General features: G+C 37.9%; 1 protein-coding gene and 1 long non-coding RNA gene across 4 annotated transcripts; one reads left to right on the plus strand and one right to left on the minus strand.

Annotated features, from left to right (window-relative positions):
• The first annotated feature begins 498 nt into the window (after positions 1-498).
• LOC100545848 (centriolar coiled-coil protein of 110 kDa) lies at positions 499-12,969 on the plus strand. Of its 3 annotated transcripts, XR_002120166.2 has the most exons (12): positions 499-657; positions 792-966; positions 1,791-1,930; positions 2,256-2,372; positions 2,648-2,749; positions 2,979-3,095; positions 3,184-3,263; positions 3,814-3,876; positions 4,755-4,814; positions 5,366-5,448; positions 8,029-8,159; positions 10,660-10,748. XR_002120166.2 is itself a non-coding variant. In XM_010719457.3 (11 exons), exons 1-11 carry the CDS (start codon positions 553-555, stop codon positions 10,710-10,712), a joined length of 1,095 nt encoding a protein of 364 aa, XP_010717759.1. In that variant the 5' UTR covers positions 500-552; the 3' UTR covers positions 10,713-12,969. The 3 variants fall into 3 exon arrangements, 2 of the variants coding, with proteins under 2 accessions (XP_010717760.1, XP_010717759.1); XM_010719457.3 differs by lacking the exon at positions 8,029-8,159 and having other exon boundaries at positions 500-657; positions 10,660-12,969; XM_010719458.3 differs by lacking the exons at positions 5,366-5,448; positions 8,029-8,159 and having other exon boundaries at positions 10,660-12,969.
• Positions 12,970-14,500: 1,531 nt separating this feature from the next.
• On the minus strand, positions 14,501-16,253 carry LOC116217239. Its single transcript, XR_004161491.1, has 2 exons — positions 15,437-16,253; positions 14,501-15,343 (listed from the first exon to the last, which is right to left on the minus strand). It is a non-coding gene; the product is annotated as an uncharacterized LOC116217239 (long non-coding RNA).
• Positions 16,254-16,259: the final 6 nt, after the last annotated feature.

The following is a 16,259-nucleotide window of genomic DNA, read 5'->3' on the forward strand; positions in this document are numbered from 1 at the left end:
AAAAAGTTCTCATTTGAATGTAGAAATTTGAACTTAGTTTTACTGAGAATATAATTTCTTATTCTATTAGATTTAAAGAAGACTACTAAAATGAAAGATGCTTTCTGTAAATTAAAAGAAAATACCTTTTAACAACAAGGTTGCAAATCATTACGTAGCTGTTTTCTTTGAGTTCAAGACTGTGTTACGTTTGTATGTGTCTATCAAGTCAAGCAAAAATAATTTTATTTTCCTCAACAACTGCAGGTATGCTGTTCCCAGATCCAGATGTTTTACGTCCTTATTTTAATACAGGCTCTGTTGGTGTTACTGCTGTGCCATCCACGTGCTTATCCCACAAAGAGCAACGTGCAAATATTCTGAAGGACTGCTGTAGCTGATAAGCTTCTTTGCAGTGTATAATGGCAACTTGATATAAAAAATGTCCTTACTGAAGATGGAAATTACTCTTTTGAAGCATGTATATCTGTGACAAAAGATCACGTATAAAATGTTTAATGCTTGATTCTTTGTAATGCATGTGTCTTCCCAGAAGAGATTTTAAAGACAAAAATGCTGGCCTTTGAAGAAATGAGGAAGAGACTCGAAGAACAGCATGCACAGCAACTGTCAATTCTGATAGCAGAACAAGAGCGAGAGCAGGAGAAATTGCAGAAGGTAAAGCAGAAAGAGGAAAAAGTCTGAGCTGAAGTCCTGTGTGTTGAAGTTGGACCCAGCTGGTTTTGAAATGCACATTCTGATGCTTTGCAGACTTAGAAAAGCAGTCTTACAATTGAACTTTTCTTTCATAGGAACTGGAGGAACAGGAGAGAAAGGGAAAGAAGATCGCTACAACAGAAATAGAAATTTCCAAAGTGAATATTAACAGCAGGATGGAGTTGGAGTGGAGAAAAAGTGAAAGTGGCTTAGTGGAAAGTGTGCAGTCTCAAGTGGAAACAATCCATAACACAAACTCTACAAGCATTGGTAAAAACTGACTGCTAAAACTAAACTAAGGGTAGAATACAGATCAAATGTTGTGGTATATTTTGCTCTGCAGTATTGACTGTACCAGCTGCCCTGCTGTTCTGATAAAGGCAGTGCTGCTGTCCTAGGCCACCTCTCATCTGTTCCATAAAATTATGAAAGTGTGTTGTCTTGTTCCTTTTTTTCCCATTCTTTTTTTCAGCTAATTTTGCTTTGAAATGAATTAAATATTCAGATTGCTTTTTTCCTTCATTGACTTCATACAAACAACGTTGCTCCCTCTGTGTGGAGTTCTCCCTTGCTGGTTTTAACCTCTGTTTCTCAACAAACACAAATGGAAAATTGGTGTTTTAGCAGGTAAAGAGCAGAGGAACTTTGAGAGTAAACCTGCTAAATTATATGATTTTGATTATTTATGATTCATTTTTAGGATCTATGTTAGCAGCATTAAACACTTCAAAACCACTTTCATTGAGATACTTTATGGATGAGGTTTTGTATAGCAACTTTAATATTAAGCAAGTGATTTTTCATGCTGTAGCTGGATATTTTTTCTTCCAATATATATATACTATCATCTAAAATGCGAGTAAGAACTGGAAGTCTCTCAATTTCTGAATGCCAAGATGACTTCCTGACTGCAGCTTAAGTTAATGTTTAAATATGTGCTTGATATTTTATTTTTGGTTTTTGTTATTTTTGCACAGTGCTGCTTTATTTTTGTTCTTAAACAAGCATAATGACTGTGTGTGTACTTGCACACATTGCTATTCCTTACGGACAAAAATCTGTGTGTTAAACTGTGCATTCTGCTGTGTGTGCAGGTTTTGCTCATGCTACATCACCTAACACCTTTACTTCAACAAGTGAAACTTCATTCTTTCTCTGGGGACCATCAGGCAGCGGAGTTCTAAAAACCTCAGTATCTAGGCCAAGTAACAGGATCAAAACCAGGTGGACCCAGGTAAGGAAAAATAAGATATAGCTTAAAAAGACCTTCAGTTTTTGTAAGATTCTGGTAACTTTCTAGTAGCTGTGCAGTAGGAAATCTCACAGAGAAGTTCCATGTCCCTTCCTATATCAACTTAAGATTACGTGGTAGAACTGTATGGTGTATTTTTCTTGTGCAAAATGCAAAATACATTTTACCTTTTATCAACAGTTGTTTCTTACTTCAAAACTTGAATCGCGTGATTTAAGAAATATCAGAAATGTAATTAAAGATATTTAAGAAAAAAATATTTTGCTTTGATTATTCAATGTTTAGAAAATGCTTATTTTCTTTTAAGATTTTCACTCCAGAGATACAAATGAAGTTTGATAAGATAACTGCTGTGGCAAAGGGGTTTCTTACGCGTCGGCTCCTACAGACAGAGAAACTGAAACATCTCAAGCAGACTGTAAAAGTAAGATCAGCATTTTTACATTCTGTGGCTTCTACTCCTGTTTTGGTTTTTCTTTTTTCTTATTTTTTTCTTTCCTATCATGAAATCATGTATTTTCTGCATTCAGAAGAATTTAGGCATGTCTGTCCCATGAACACGTTTGAGTGGTGCATTGCTTACTGTTATAAGGTTTAAGTCAAACAAAGATGACCAGCCCTATCCATACAGTTTATGATGATTCATTGGTTGAAAAGGGTCACGTTTGGTGCTTCATCTTATTTCTCCCTCATCCCCAGGATACTATGGAGTTCATAAGAAATTTTCAGTCTGAAGCCCCATTAAAAAGAGGAAGTGTTTCAGCACAAGATGCATCCCTTCATGAAAGAGTAATGGCTCAGGTGATATAAATTAAACTTCTTTTTTTTTTTTGCTTTCCTAGGTATTCTGCCTTTGTAAAAAGAAGTTACTTGTTTGTGTGTACTAACATAAATTGATAAAATGTGCATGGGGGCTTTGTTTAAAGGAACAAATTGCAACTACGTCTGTAATGAAAATATTCCATTTTCTCCTGACATGTTAAGAGAGATTTTTAAGCTATTTTATTCAGTGTTTAACTATTCTTTCCAGCTTCGAGCTGCTCTGTATGATATCCATGACATATTTTTCACAATGGAGGCATCAGAAAGAATGAACATTCTGCGTCATGATCGTGAAGTTCGTAAAGAGAAGATGCTCAGGCAGATGGTGGGTTATAGGCAAGAGAGTGTAAACTGTTCTAAGATTTTAAGGAAGAAGAAGATCTTAACTTTAGCCTGAATATGATCTTTTTTAGGATAAAGTAAAGAGTCCAAGAGAGAGAGCAACACTTTCAACAGCTACGCAGAAATCTCTGGATAGGAAAAAGTACATGAAGTATGTGCAGATCTCCTTTTGTGGTGAGGGGAGGGGGCCATAGGATGATGAGGAAGAGTAGGAGATACTGAAAATAAGTTTTTGTGGAAACAGCTTCTTTGCAAAATAATATATCTTTTAGGAAGTATTAATGAAAAAACCTTCTCAGGTGTGTAGTATGTTACCACTTGTGATAGTTGAGTTTAACTTTTGAGAGACTTCTTGTCTCTGTGAGCAAAATGTTTGGTCTGGGATGTGTTTATGGTGTACAAGATACCTGTTTTGATCACTCAGCTTATGGTAGATTTTTGTAGGGTATGTTATCAATCTTTTCAAAGTGCTTAGCAAGAGATGTCATTGGTAGAGTTCCTTGAGGGTGTTTTTGGGATGGTGGCAGGCATTATCTGTCTCCTGCAACACAGCTGAGTAAAAAGCAGTAATCTGTAGAACAGTTATGGCAGTGTAACATGCAGATGCAGATTTTCTTGCCGTTTTTCTCGTACTATTTTCATGTAAGAACGACATGATGATTTTGTAATTTAATTATATTTCATTGGTGTTGTTTCTCTAGGGCTTCAGAAATGGGAATGCCTAGTAAAAAAATAGTCATAAAACAAAGAAGTCCTGAGAGCCGGTGAGTGAAGGTTATTTTATACCTTGTGATTCTTTTAAAGAATTGTCTTAGAATGTTGGATCCTTTGATCTGTGTTACTGGCTTGCTCAATTTATAACAGGAATGAAATCAGACTTGGTAAGGGCTGGGGGGAAAAAGCTAGAAAAAAGTTATTCTTTTCAATGTCAGTTCAAAAATAATTTATTTATTTCTTTAACTCTATGCTCAGGTTCCAGGTTTCTCTCAGATACACTGTTACTATCTCTTAAGCTTCATTCTGACACTAGTACCTTTCTTAACAGCCTTTATAATATAAAATGTTCACTTTAGAAAGCTGTCAGAAAATAAGTGTGTATCTCTCTTGGAAAAAAGTTATTGCTCCTAGTTTGTGCAGTTGTTAACTTAGATCACAGAAATGACAGTACTCAGTACTTGCTGTTAAGAGAGGGGTGCTGCCTTACTGCTGAGTCTTTTTTCTGCTATGACAAGTCAGATACCTGGCATCTCTTAAAAACATTTCTTATTCCATGATTACCTAATAGTTCTGAAGATGTGCTATCTAATTATACAGTTTAGTCTTCAATGACTTGTTAAAATGCTTCAACGCTTTTTTTTCCTGTATGTCTTTATCAATGACTATGAACCCAAGCCACTTTTGAGGGAAGCTTTTTATGGGTGCTTTTTTGCTTTCTTTGCTTTAAAGAACAAGTGAAAGTAGTAATTTCATTCAGGAATTTTAATACCTGGCACTTTTGCATACATCATCTGTGTTATGTAGCCTCTTAGCCATTCTGAAAGTTGCTATTTGGAAGATGATGCATAATTTAATATTTTTTCTAAGATTTATTATTTTTTTTTAAAGGAGGGAGAAAGTACTAACAGAAATTGTGTTTTGACAGAGTACTTCAACCAAATCAAGGACAGAATGCCCCGGTTCATAGATTACTTTGCAGACAAGGGTAAGGACACAGCATGTTCCTAGCCTAAGGTTAAAAGTAAATGCAAAATGCAAGAACACATTAATTTCTACACAATACTTACATTTAATGGTACAACTGTTGTTCAAAGGCAAAATGATTCTTACAGTATTTTGAGAGAGTGGTAAAGCTTTATTGTACCTTACACTGCAAGAAAATTATTTAGTGTTACCATCTCCTTGTGTATTGTCTCCATTTACACTGTTTTGACATTTGTATTTGTAACACTCATTCCATGAAGCTTTGCTTCCCCTTAATGAAACGTTTGTATTTTCAAGTACAGGCTGTAATGCCACAGTGGTGGAAATGAATCCATTTCCTGAGCAGAGATTTTAAAATATGTACGTGGGGAAATATTCTCCTATTTACTGTATCTTCTTAAGTATTAATTTCATTAGGAATTGTAGAGGATACTATATAGGACAGTGTAAAAGTGATTTCATGCCTAACAGTTTGCTAGTGTCTTTATGTTGTTGGATACAATCTTTCAGCTTTGATGCAAGTGACTTATTAACTCTTTTATATTTAATTAGAACCCCTAAGACCTCAATGAAGGGGGTTGAGCAAAATAGAAAGAAGGCCTCAGAGAGCAGAGTGTCTAACAAGGCGGTTTCAGGTGTGTAGAAAACTGGTGCTTGGATCGTATAGTAAATAAGTTGCCAGTGTCAAGAAAAACTAAGCGGGGGATTTCTTGTTTTCTTTTTCTTCTGCACCTGCTTTGCTGTGTCTTAAATCTAACCTGTCTCTTTGGACATGTGCTGATAACTTCACCATCCACTCTAAGATTCTATAAACATAGTATATAGAATGTACTTTATAGCTCATTTGCTTTCACTCACCAGATGCCCAACCATTAAAAAGTTTTGCCGGAAATACTCACTGTAACTGCTTGGGAAACTAACAGTAGTCAAACTAGTGGGCTGGAATCATATTGTCATCGTATTTCTGTACGTGTATAACTTCTCCTTTCAGTAGGCTTGGTTTTGAAGATAGGATAGTTTGAAAAGACTTACCAGTGGGCATTCCACTGTCATAGTCTTAAACTGACATTTATTCTGCAGCATCTTACAGAATGCGTGAACCTTAATGAGACAGATTCAGAAATGGAATATTCCTGAGCTTGTATACAGAGATTACTGATAGGTTACTCTTTTAATAAGTAAGTTTAATAGTAGTGCCAAACCTCTATGTTTTAAACCTGCACAGGCATGAAGAGAATAAAACACGATGAAACAATCAGTTACTCAGTTGCATGTTCAGTGACATTACTGAAAAATTCCCAAAGATGGGAAATAATCTCTCCTGAAATATAAGAATATTATGTAAGTAATGTAAGTGTAGCAAACAAAATTATCTGTAAGGCAGTTGTTATCTACAAGTTTGACAAAAACAATCAACTCTTCCACTTAGAGTATTAAAGTTGTAGGAGAATAGTAGTGCAAGGATGTGCAGTATCAAGTTTAGAGTTAACTTTTGGGGAAGGCATACAGATCTCATCTAATTGATGCTGAATCTATAATGATATATGATATTTTTTACGTTTCAATCTGACATCAGACATCCAGTTAAAACATTCTCTATCAATCTTTTGTATTGGCCATATATGTGTTGCTTTGCTAAGTCTCTGAGTTTCCCTTAGCTGTAATTATCCAAGTCATGATAGTTGATAGTAGGTAATGGAAGGAATCTCTAAATTTCTCGTTACCTTTCTAATTGTGTTTGTTGAATAACTGGAAAGCTATTTAATGCCTTCTTTAGTGATTATCTTGGAACTTAAAATAGATCAATAATATGCTGTATAGCTATGACTGTACAGCATAACTTCAGTTAGTGTTTGGACATCACGTGTACTGGGGTATAATACCAGTACTTCTACGTTCTTTTTTATAAATAGATTAGACTGCTGTGTTAAATGAGTAGGAATGCATTCTGAAATTATTAGACAGGGAATGCTTGGTGTGAAAGAAATCTGCATAACTTCTCATAATGAGAAATACCTTCAGTTGAATACTTTTATATGGAACGTGCTTTTCTTTATTTATGGATAAAATTTGAATAGTGAAAGACTTTGCAATATGTTGAACAGTTGTTTATTTTTAAAACCTTTTGTTAGCAACTTTAAAAATCTGGGCTTAGTCAAGAAACCTTTTCTAGAGAGGTTCTTGAAAGTCATCTGTAGTGAGGCAGCAATTTCTGTCTGAAACTATAGACAGAGAAACTATAATTTTAAGTCAATTTATAAATAAAACAGAATGCTAAATAAATGTGTATTCTTCTCTCCTTTTAGTAGAACTTGCACAAATCAGAAAATGTAGACTCAGAGCAGAGGTTTGACAGTACAGAATCATAGCTTCATAGAATGGCTTGGGTTGGAACGGATCCCAAAGATCATCTGGTTCCAGCTCACCTCCAGAGACTTACTTCTGTGTGTAACTATGCCAGTCAGCAATATTCCTAACCCAGAGCATTTCTATTTCATTTCTTGTCCTTACTTGCCCCTGACTCCCAGTTAAATTGTGCTTGTTAGAGGGGTAAGGGAACTGTGAGGTCTCAACTTGAATTGTGATTGAGCACCTGGGGAAGGGCTGTGGCTGCCCAGGGAGCACAGGGTGTTGTTTGCACCTGTGCTCCCCAGGTGATGAGAAGGGTGGAGTCCCTCTCCCCGAGATGGCCAGCTCAGAGAAGGGCTGGGCACTGGAAGGAGAGCTTCTCTTGGACTTGGGCTGCTTCCTGAGGAATGCTTCTTGTCCAGAAATCCCCTTCACCAGCTGAGTGAGTTCAGATCTTCTTTTTGTATGTGGCTACTGGCCTACCCATGCATACTTTGCCTGGTATTGCCAAGAATGTGCCAGAAGCAGTTTCACTGCTTTGTGAGCAGAACAGAGAGACGAGAAGGAAGAAGGATAAGTAGTATACAGCTATTTGGGATGTCATGCATTCAAACTAGACATGAGACATGCCCTCAGAAGGTATCCAGCTGCATTTTTCTGTTGTTTTAACTTCTGTTGACAAAGGGCTTTGTACTTCTGACAATACTCTCATTGATTATTGTTTTCTGGCAGGAAGGCTTTTATCTTAGGAACTGCAGGTGATTATTGAATTTACTTTTTGTGTTTTGTACCCCTTCAACCAGGTTCAGTTCTAAAGAAAAAACTTAATGAAACTGTAGTGTCATCTTTGTTGTTTGTTTTAATAGGACAAAGCAGCTCTGTCTGTAGTAAGTTCTGCTAAGCAGGGCATTTAATGTGGTGTTGCAAAGAAGATGATTGAGATCAGCCTGCTTCTGCCACTGTGCTTACCCACCTCGTTTGTTTCTGCCCAGTCTGAGTAAGTGTTCAGTAACAGCTATAGTGGGGCATTAGGCACAGAGTATTTGGGCAGTAGCAGTACTGAGCCATGATCTTTCCTGTGTGCTTGTCCAGCCGTGAGCAGGGAGCAGATGCCTGTGTGAGAAATGCGTGCTGCCAAGTGCACTGGTGTTTCACACAGTGCTTCTGAGGGCATCAGGTTTGTGGTGTGTGAGTAGCAGGGTGGTTACATGACTGAGAAGAGAAGTTGTTTGCCCTGGCACAGTAAAATGATGGGTGAATGTTGTGTCCAGTAAAGCTGACTTCTTTAATTTCCTAGTCTAGGTTCCCTATATTGTCTGTTTCTCTCTGTATTTAAATAGATTAATTCTATGTACAGTAGCTTAATAAGTATATACATTTTTCAGTAGTCAAATGAAGCTTATCTTAGAGAAGGATAAATTGATGTAAAATTAAACTCGCGTGTAACTTAAATAAAAAAAAAAACCCAAAACAATTTAATTCCTATAAGATTTAGTTATCTGGTGGGTGGAGGGAGGAAAGTGACTTGAAATATACCTATTTATTACCTAATAGTACCCTTATTTTCTGTATGTGACATTTCTATATGACTTGGGAGTGCACACAAGGAGAATTAAGAGTAGTGTTAAATCACTAATAAACCATCATACCTGTCATCCTGGTTCATTGTGTGGGATCACAGGTGAGCTGAAGAATACAACACTGAGGAGTGTTGGGCCACTGAGAATTCCCTTTTGTATAGTAGGAAACAGTGTTCAGGTGTGAAGGGTTCCTGTGATGGTAAGGTCTCTTGGGCATTTCCAAAGCTGCTTTGCACTGTGCTGAACACAGCTCTTGGGCACCTGTAAGTGACCACTGCAAGGAACTGGTAATTCTAAAAAGCACCAGCACCTACTTTGTTATGTTCACTTAATTGCTTGAAAACTTTCTTTTCCGTGGCTGTCTTTCATTTCCACTGCTCTGCACCATGTGATGTGATGTTCACTGCTTTGTATAAATGTTTGCTCTCATTGCTAGACACTCAGTAACTGCTTGAACCTAAGGAATGCTGAATTGTGTGACTTCCTAGCAGCCTGCAGTGCTAAACCCTTATTACTGGAAGAAATTTGTGCTATGCATAGTGTAATATGCCTTTCTAAAGATGTATGTTTGTTACATGTGGAGAGATTTTTATTTTATTTTCTCAAGTAGCTCTCTTTTCATACAACCTTTGCCTGATGTTATTTGTACTGAACTTCTAATTCTGATTGTGTTTGTTAACATATGGAAACCTACTGTTCCTTTGAAAAGACAGTTCAGTTTTATTAAGATTTGAGTATTCTCTGGCATGTATTTTTAACTCTTTTTTCGTAGGTTGTTGAGGTCCCTTTAGGCTTAACAGTTAAGTTACTATGATTGTAGTTATCAGTAACATTACCAGATAGCTATAGCTCTCAAAGGAGGATGCCTGATGCAATGTAATTTAAGGTGTGCAAAGTAATTTCGATCAACAGTTCCTGTAATTTTCTACCAGAGAGGTTTTGACAAGTGGAAACTATAAAGAAGGTGTGGTGAGTGCAAGATTTGGTCCCTATCCTCGTTTAAATCATGTAAGAGATCTGCAGGAAGACGAGGCCGCTGTTGTGCACAGATGCACCTTGTTTTGGCCACCTCGCTGTGTCCATTTCTCAGTTCTGGAGCCCACTTTCTCAGGTTTAGCCAGGACTTCTTCCCATTTTTAGCTGCTCGTAGAAAGCTGGATCACATGATGAAGGAGGAAAGGAGTTATGTGTGAGGGGAAGGAACTTTGTATTTTGCCAATGCCTTACACTTGCTTCCCTTTTGATTCTGTGCACCTTTATCCTGATGCTGATGTTATTCAAACTGGCAGCTGCTGTGCAGATGGAAGAACAGATGCAACAGAAGAGAGATCTGTGTGTTTGGATGTCTGAGGAATAGAGTTTAGGCCAATGTCCCAAGAAATCAGAGTGAAGATAATTAGAAATAACTGGAAGACAAACCTGTAATGCTAACTTCCTATGCTTTGCATTATTCTTGCTCTGTCTCAACTTCTCTTTGTTTATTCATAGGGGAGGTGGAAAAGGAAAACTCGTCTTAAACGTTTGACTTTGTATTGTATTTTTAAATTGATATTTATATATCATTTTTGAAATTACTTTAATCATATTGTCTTGGTAAAATTACAAACAGACTTATCTTAAAACTTCTGAATTATAGTTGTTGATGTTTTAGAGTAGCAGAAAAATGACTATTTTCTTCCTTGAGAAGTGTTCTATAGTATGTTGTTACTTGCAAACTTATAAGTAGTTTTAAAAACCTGTTTTACTTAAGCATTTGTAAGGCATTTCAAATGGAACACAAGGAAAACTCCTTTTAAAAGCAGATACTAAATATATAATAATGCCTTAAAATGTTGTATTATTAGCTATTTCTGTTGGGTAATCTTGTTATTGCAAAAGTCAATATTATCAACTGTAAAATTCTCTTTTTGTTTTTAGGAGCATATGCAGGAAGAACCCAAAGAAAGAAGCCAAATGTTGTGACAATTTAAGACGACAGCACTCACTAGGATGAACAGGCTGTTCTTTAATGATGGTATTCTCAGCACTGATCCATGTATTTCATCTCTTGAATGCATAGTTATATTTTGAAATGATAAGCCAACTTTGTCTTTTCCAGAGGATGACATATTAATGCAATCGTATTGAAGTAATAAAGAGCTGTAAAGCTCTAACCTTGTGTGAAAATTGCATGTTATAAGTTGTGTATGCAGTAGTGTACATGTATAAGATTCATAATATTATTCAAGTAAGACCACAGAGCATCATTAAGTTAATTTGGGACATCGTATGTTCTAACTTTGTATCTTCAACACGATTCTTGTATTATTTAAGATGGCAAATTCTCTGTATGGTTTGCCACCATAATAAGTCACGCACATACAGTTTTAGTTTCTCACCATATACTTAAAGCAGTTACACAAGGAAAAAAAATCCCTTAAAACTGAATTCTTCAGTCTGAATTTGTCAGCAGCTGTTGTGAATGTATTTGTGTGAATGCAGTTACATCACTTCACACATTAATGGCCTCAATTTGTTGCAATTGTGCTGAGTTGGACACGGATCCAGACAGGTGTACTTCCATTCTTTATAGAAACTGCAGATTTATACATATCATAGATCAAACCACTGTGCTGGGTGTCCTAGGATTTTTATTCCTTGCTATCTGTGGCATTTCCTTATGGAAACAGCTTTTGGGCCGGATGCAGAGAAGCATATGTTCAACAAAAATTTGAGAAGGCAAGATTTTAATTGTTTTACCATTTCAGACTTGCACACAATTGTCTATAATAATAATTAATATGCCTTATGTTTCGTTTATGACAGTTGCCATTTTTCTAAGCAGTTTCTCTTGTACCATTATCTAACATCTCTTATACTGAAATGAAATCATGTTTCCTGAATTCAAGGGGAAGAAAATCCCTACCAAAATCCTACAAAAACACCCATATTTAAGAAAATGGAACACTGAAAGATGATGATCAAGGCAAAATATGGGCATCATACTGATGGGTGTTATGCTTCAGCCTGAGGGGAGCATAAGTCTGGAAGTTTGTTTATTTACGTCTCTAGGGATACAACTTTCAGACAGGGTAGGTTGTTAACATTAGAAGTAAATAGAGAGAAGCTTGGCTGTTGCAGTCTGTGCAGTACTGTTTTTTGGTTTTCTGTTAGAGTAATGCTAGGAAACTGATCGTCTGAAAGTGAAGTCATTTTGTTTTTTTCCCAGTGTCAAAACAGTGCAACACAGTGGGGCCTGTGTAACATTTTCTCACTGATATGAGGGGGAAAAAGTGTGATCAATAACCTAATTTGCAACCACTATAAAAAAAAGAACATTAGCAGTTGGATGAAAAGAGTATCTTTAGGGACAATGGTGGATTAGCTGGCTTGGTTGTGGCGGTAGTTGTGAGTTGCATCAGTAAGTCTGTCCTCCACAGCTGGTGGCAGTGCTAAATGTTTCCTAACAGGTGATACCAAATTGTATGCTTAGAAATCTGAGGCAAAAGGCTGCTGAAAGGCTTTGGAGGTGGATGCTGCTTAGCGGCTCTGCTGTGGCTCTAAGGTGCGTTCCCTGCTGGTGTAAATGCAAAAGCTTACACCACTAAAGTACCTGCTGCCCTCATAGCAATTTGGTGGGGTTTTTTTTCTTTTTTTAAGAAAAAAATTGCGATCCAAAAAATGCCAGATGTTTCCTGCTAATTCAGCAGTTATCAAATGTCTGCTTTGGCTCCCACCTTTCCTGTGTTTGGATAATCATAGGATGGGAGTGGAAAACATCTGAGGGAAAAGAACAGAGTGTGACCCGTGTCATGGGTGACACAAAAGCCTGCTGTGGCTGTATCAGTGCTAAGGTTGGTGTATTTAAAGGGTGTTTTATATACTGTAAGTATTGTTAGAATAGGCAGTGTGTTGATATAAAAGTAGTGTTAGTAAACGTGAGTGCTTACCTCCAGGTTTCACATCTGAACCTCTTTTACTTCCAGCATGTTTCTGGTCTGTGTAACAAGGTGTTGTACTGCAAGTTGTTTGTTTGAACTTTCATGAGGCCTTTCTCTTGACAAGTGCCAGAATTTGGTTTTGTACTTATTATGTTTATTTATACATATTTAATTTTATCTGACTTTATTTTGTGTGTGGTTGTAATATCATCATAAAAGCGTATTTATTTTTGTACTTTTCCATTTTCACCAGGCTTGCTTTTTACTTAAGCATACTACACAATAAACTTGCAATCTTTAAAAAGACCTCCATTTTTCTAAATTGTTTCTGTGGGTTGAAAAATCCTGCCGTGTAAAATAAGGTTGTTCTTTGGAGCTTTGTGTTTTTATTTTTTTCCCCTCGGTAAGCAAGAAAGTTGGTTTAGGACAGTTTGCTCCTGGCTTGATAAGATCACGTTGGGTATTTTGATGCTCCTTATTCAGAGGAAGGAGTGGGCAAGGAGAAGCAGTGCCCAGGGGGTGGCACTGTTGGCCTGCAGCACGGCGGCTGCTGGGGCCGGGCTGGGGGTGCTGCAGTGTCCCACAGAGATTTCTGTGGAGTGAATTCAATTGTTTCTGCCAACAATGGAACTTCCATTTGGTATCTGTCAGAGTTGCCGGTGGTAACTGTGTCGTTTTGGGAAGCAGCTGTGCTGTGTGTTTGTGTGGATTCGTCAGTTCCCTGTTTTCCAGCACTACTATCTCATGTCATTAGAGGAACTCACTTTGTATGTTGATGTGTTGTGAGAGCTGTGGGAATGTATGAGTCACTTGCTTTTAAAACTGTTACCAGTGCTATCCAGGGCAGCTGTATATACTGTATATTTACTGATATATTAAAACTAATCAAACTACCAAATAGTAGTAATGGAAAACTTGTACTAGTGTCAGTATGGGCACTTCTGTGTTCAAGCTGGTAGCATTCCCAAGTCTTGAATACTTGGGGTGCTTACCAAAACAATTTAGCTTCTAATGATAGCCTGACATAACTGCACTGCTGTTCTGAATTACCTTGTTGCTTATACTTAAGGCAGACTTCATCCAAAAATCCATCAGAGAGAGAAGTTCTGAGATAGTAAACCTGTTTTTCCAGGTATCGCCTGCTAGTTGGTGCTGCAGTGTGTGTGGTAGCTTTAATAGTAGGGGTTGATCCACAGTATCTTTTGGTGATGTAATGAGGATTCCAGGAATAACCACTTACAAAGAGTTTATACCTTTATATGCAACTGTCATTCTGCTATTTCTGTTTGAAATAATGAGTTGGACTAGGAGCAGGGAAGTTTAGGCAGCCTGAGGAATCTTACTGACTTGCTGACCTATCTGATGGGCGGAGGAAAAATTCCTAAACCACAATCATAGATATGCTTCATATTCTAAAGGCTTTTTTAGGGAATAGCTGAAAGCTATCAGCTCCTAAGTTAATAGTAAAAAAGTACTTGGCTCAAATGCAAATCCATTTCTTTTTTATGCTCAGGACTTCTTTGATTTTTACACTTGCACCAAAAGTGAAAAGTTTCCTCTAAAAATAAGAACTCCGCTTGATGGTTTTCACCTCATCATACAAGTAGGTCTTCCTTCCCAGTGCTTGACATTCTCATTCTCTCTGAAACATGTGAGAAGGAAACCGCTGGAACTGTAAAGACAATGCTGGGAAAATTGTTCTAATTTGAAGATAAGCATTTCCACTGGACAGCCAGGAAATTCTAAATTACTTCATTACCCTTAAGACTTTGCTTCGTAGATTTCTACATTAGAGACAAATTAGTATTTGGTAATAACACAGCACACTATTGTCCCCAAACAGTAGTTCATGAGTTTAATGTAATTGCTCTAGGGACCCATATGAAACAGTCAAATTTACAGAGCTTTCAATTACAAGCTTAATAGAAGTGTCTGATGTTCAAGAAACCTTAATCATCAGCAGTAGTCTGTTAATACTGATAAGGTGTGTTTCAGGTTTAAAGTATTTAGTGAAGGAACACCTGTGTGTATCGTCAGAGAACAGAGATTGGTTTATTGCTGCTTTGTAACTATTCTGTGTAATGAAGAGAAGCAGAAAGCAAACAAAAAGGGAAATTAATTTCAAGCCATTGGGAAGTTTTGTGTTACTCATAGAGCGAAATGATTTGAACAAGAATGTACTGAGCGAAGAATGAAATTGTTAAAGCATTCTTGCTATTGGAAGGCAATAGTCCAACTGGTTTTTGAACAAACCTGGTGATGAATAGGAGATTTTTTTACCTGCAGAGTTTGTATATAGCCTTAAATCTTGATTGTGATGAAATAGTTGCCAATATCAGCTATTTTAAGATCAGAGGCATTTCATTACAGTGGAATTCTGGCACTTAGCTTTATACAGTTTCTGCTTGGTTCTTTGCTCTGTCATTTTAAATTGAGTTTCTTTTGATCTGTGTAAATAAATCAGAGAGCCCCAAGGCACCAGTGCAGAAAGGGAGTATTACTTCTGCAGTTAAATTTGAATATCGCTGCTGTTTCTTTGTACTGCTGGCTGCAGAGCTTTCCTCAGCAAGGGCTGTTTGGTACAGATGAGAGACCTAATCCTTGTTCCCCCATCCTCATGTTTGCCTTTAGTTCTGTAGCCTGTCTGCATTAAGCGATGTTTTCCAGCACTGGCAGCTGCCCTGTGAGAAGTGAGGGGAGAACTTAAACAGTTTAAACTGTAATTCAATTGTATTCAATGTATTATTCAATAAGATGTTTAAGGAGACATTTACCAGAGGCTGTAGCTGTTCTCAGTTGCCTGAATGGCTCAGTCCCTCCTCCTTAAGTGCCTCTCTGGCCATGCGTTCGTTGCCTGCTGAGTTGCTGCTGAAAAATCATAATAATGATACTGACAAAGAAGTATTACTCCATAAACCAGCTCTGGGCAAATAAACAGCCTGAAAGTTGTAGTTATTTAGAAACTGATTTCTTAGTCACACATTTTTACCGAGAGGGGAAAAAAAAAAAAGAATAGTACTGTTACATAAACATTTGCATTAATTGCAAATAGTGATGGGTTAAAGGCAGGTAGAAGAACAGGGTACAGAAGGGGGTTTTTCACAGCAGTTTTTACCCACAGTGTGGGTTAACTTCTCCATTCCCAGCAGCCTGGTTGGATCCCTGCTGCTCCCGCGGGGCAGGGGCCGTGCCTGTGTTCACAACTTGCGGGGCCGATGTGCTCCGTTGGAACGCACAGCTCGCAGCGCAGAGCGGGTGCTGCTATCCGCCTCTCCTCCAGGAGATGGACGTAACGGGGCAACAGCGGGATCTTAGTCGCCTTTCCCGTGGCTGCAGCAAAGGTTTGGGCTGTGAAGGACAGCATAGAATCCCTGCAGGCAGTCAGGACTGAAAGCGTGTCGGTGTGAACGTCGGTTCGTCGGTTCGGCTGAGACGCAAAGTGGGGAAGGCAGCGGAAGCGGGTTGCGTTTGCTTTTCCTTCCCCGTGACGAAGGCAGGATTTTTGCCGTTGAAAGCGGCACCGCGTCTGATTCGAGTCAAGTGCTTCATTTGCACGCCTAGGAGACGCTTCTCCGCAGCCGCGACCCCGGGCCGCCC

This window comes from Meleagris gallopavo, chromosome 16 (genome assembly GCF_000146605.3).
Source record: "Meleagris gallopavo isolate NT-WF06-2002-E0010 breed Aviagen turkey brand Nicholas breeding stock chromosome 16, Turkey_5.1, whole genome shotgun sequence".
Taxonomy (NCBI): Eukaryota; Metazoa; Chordata; class Aves; order Galliformes; family Phasianidae; genus Meleagris; species Meleagris gallopavo.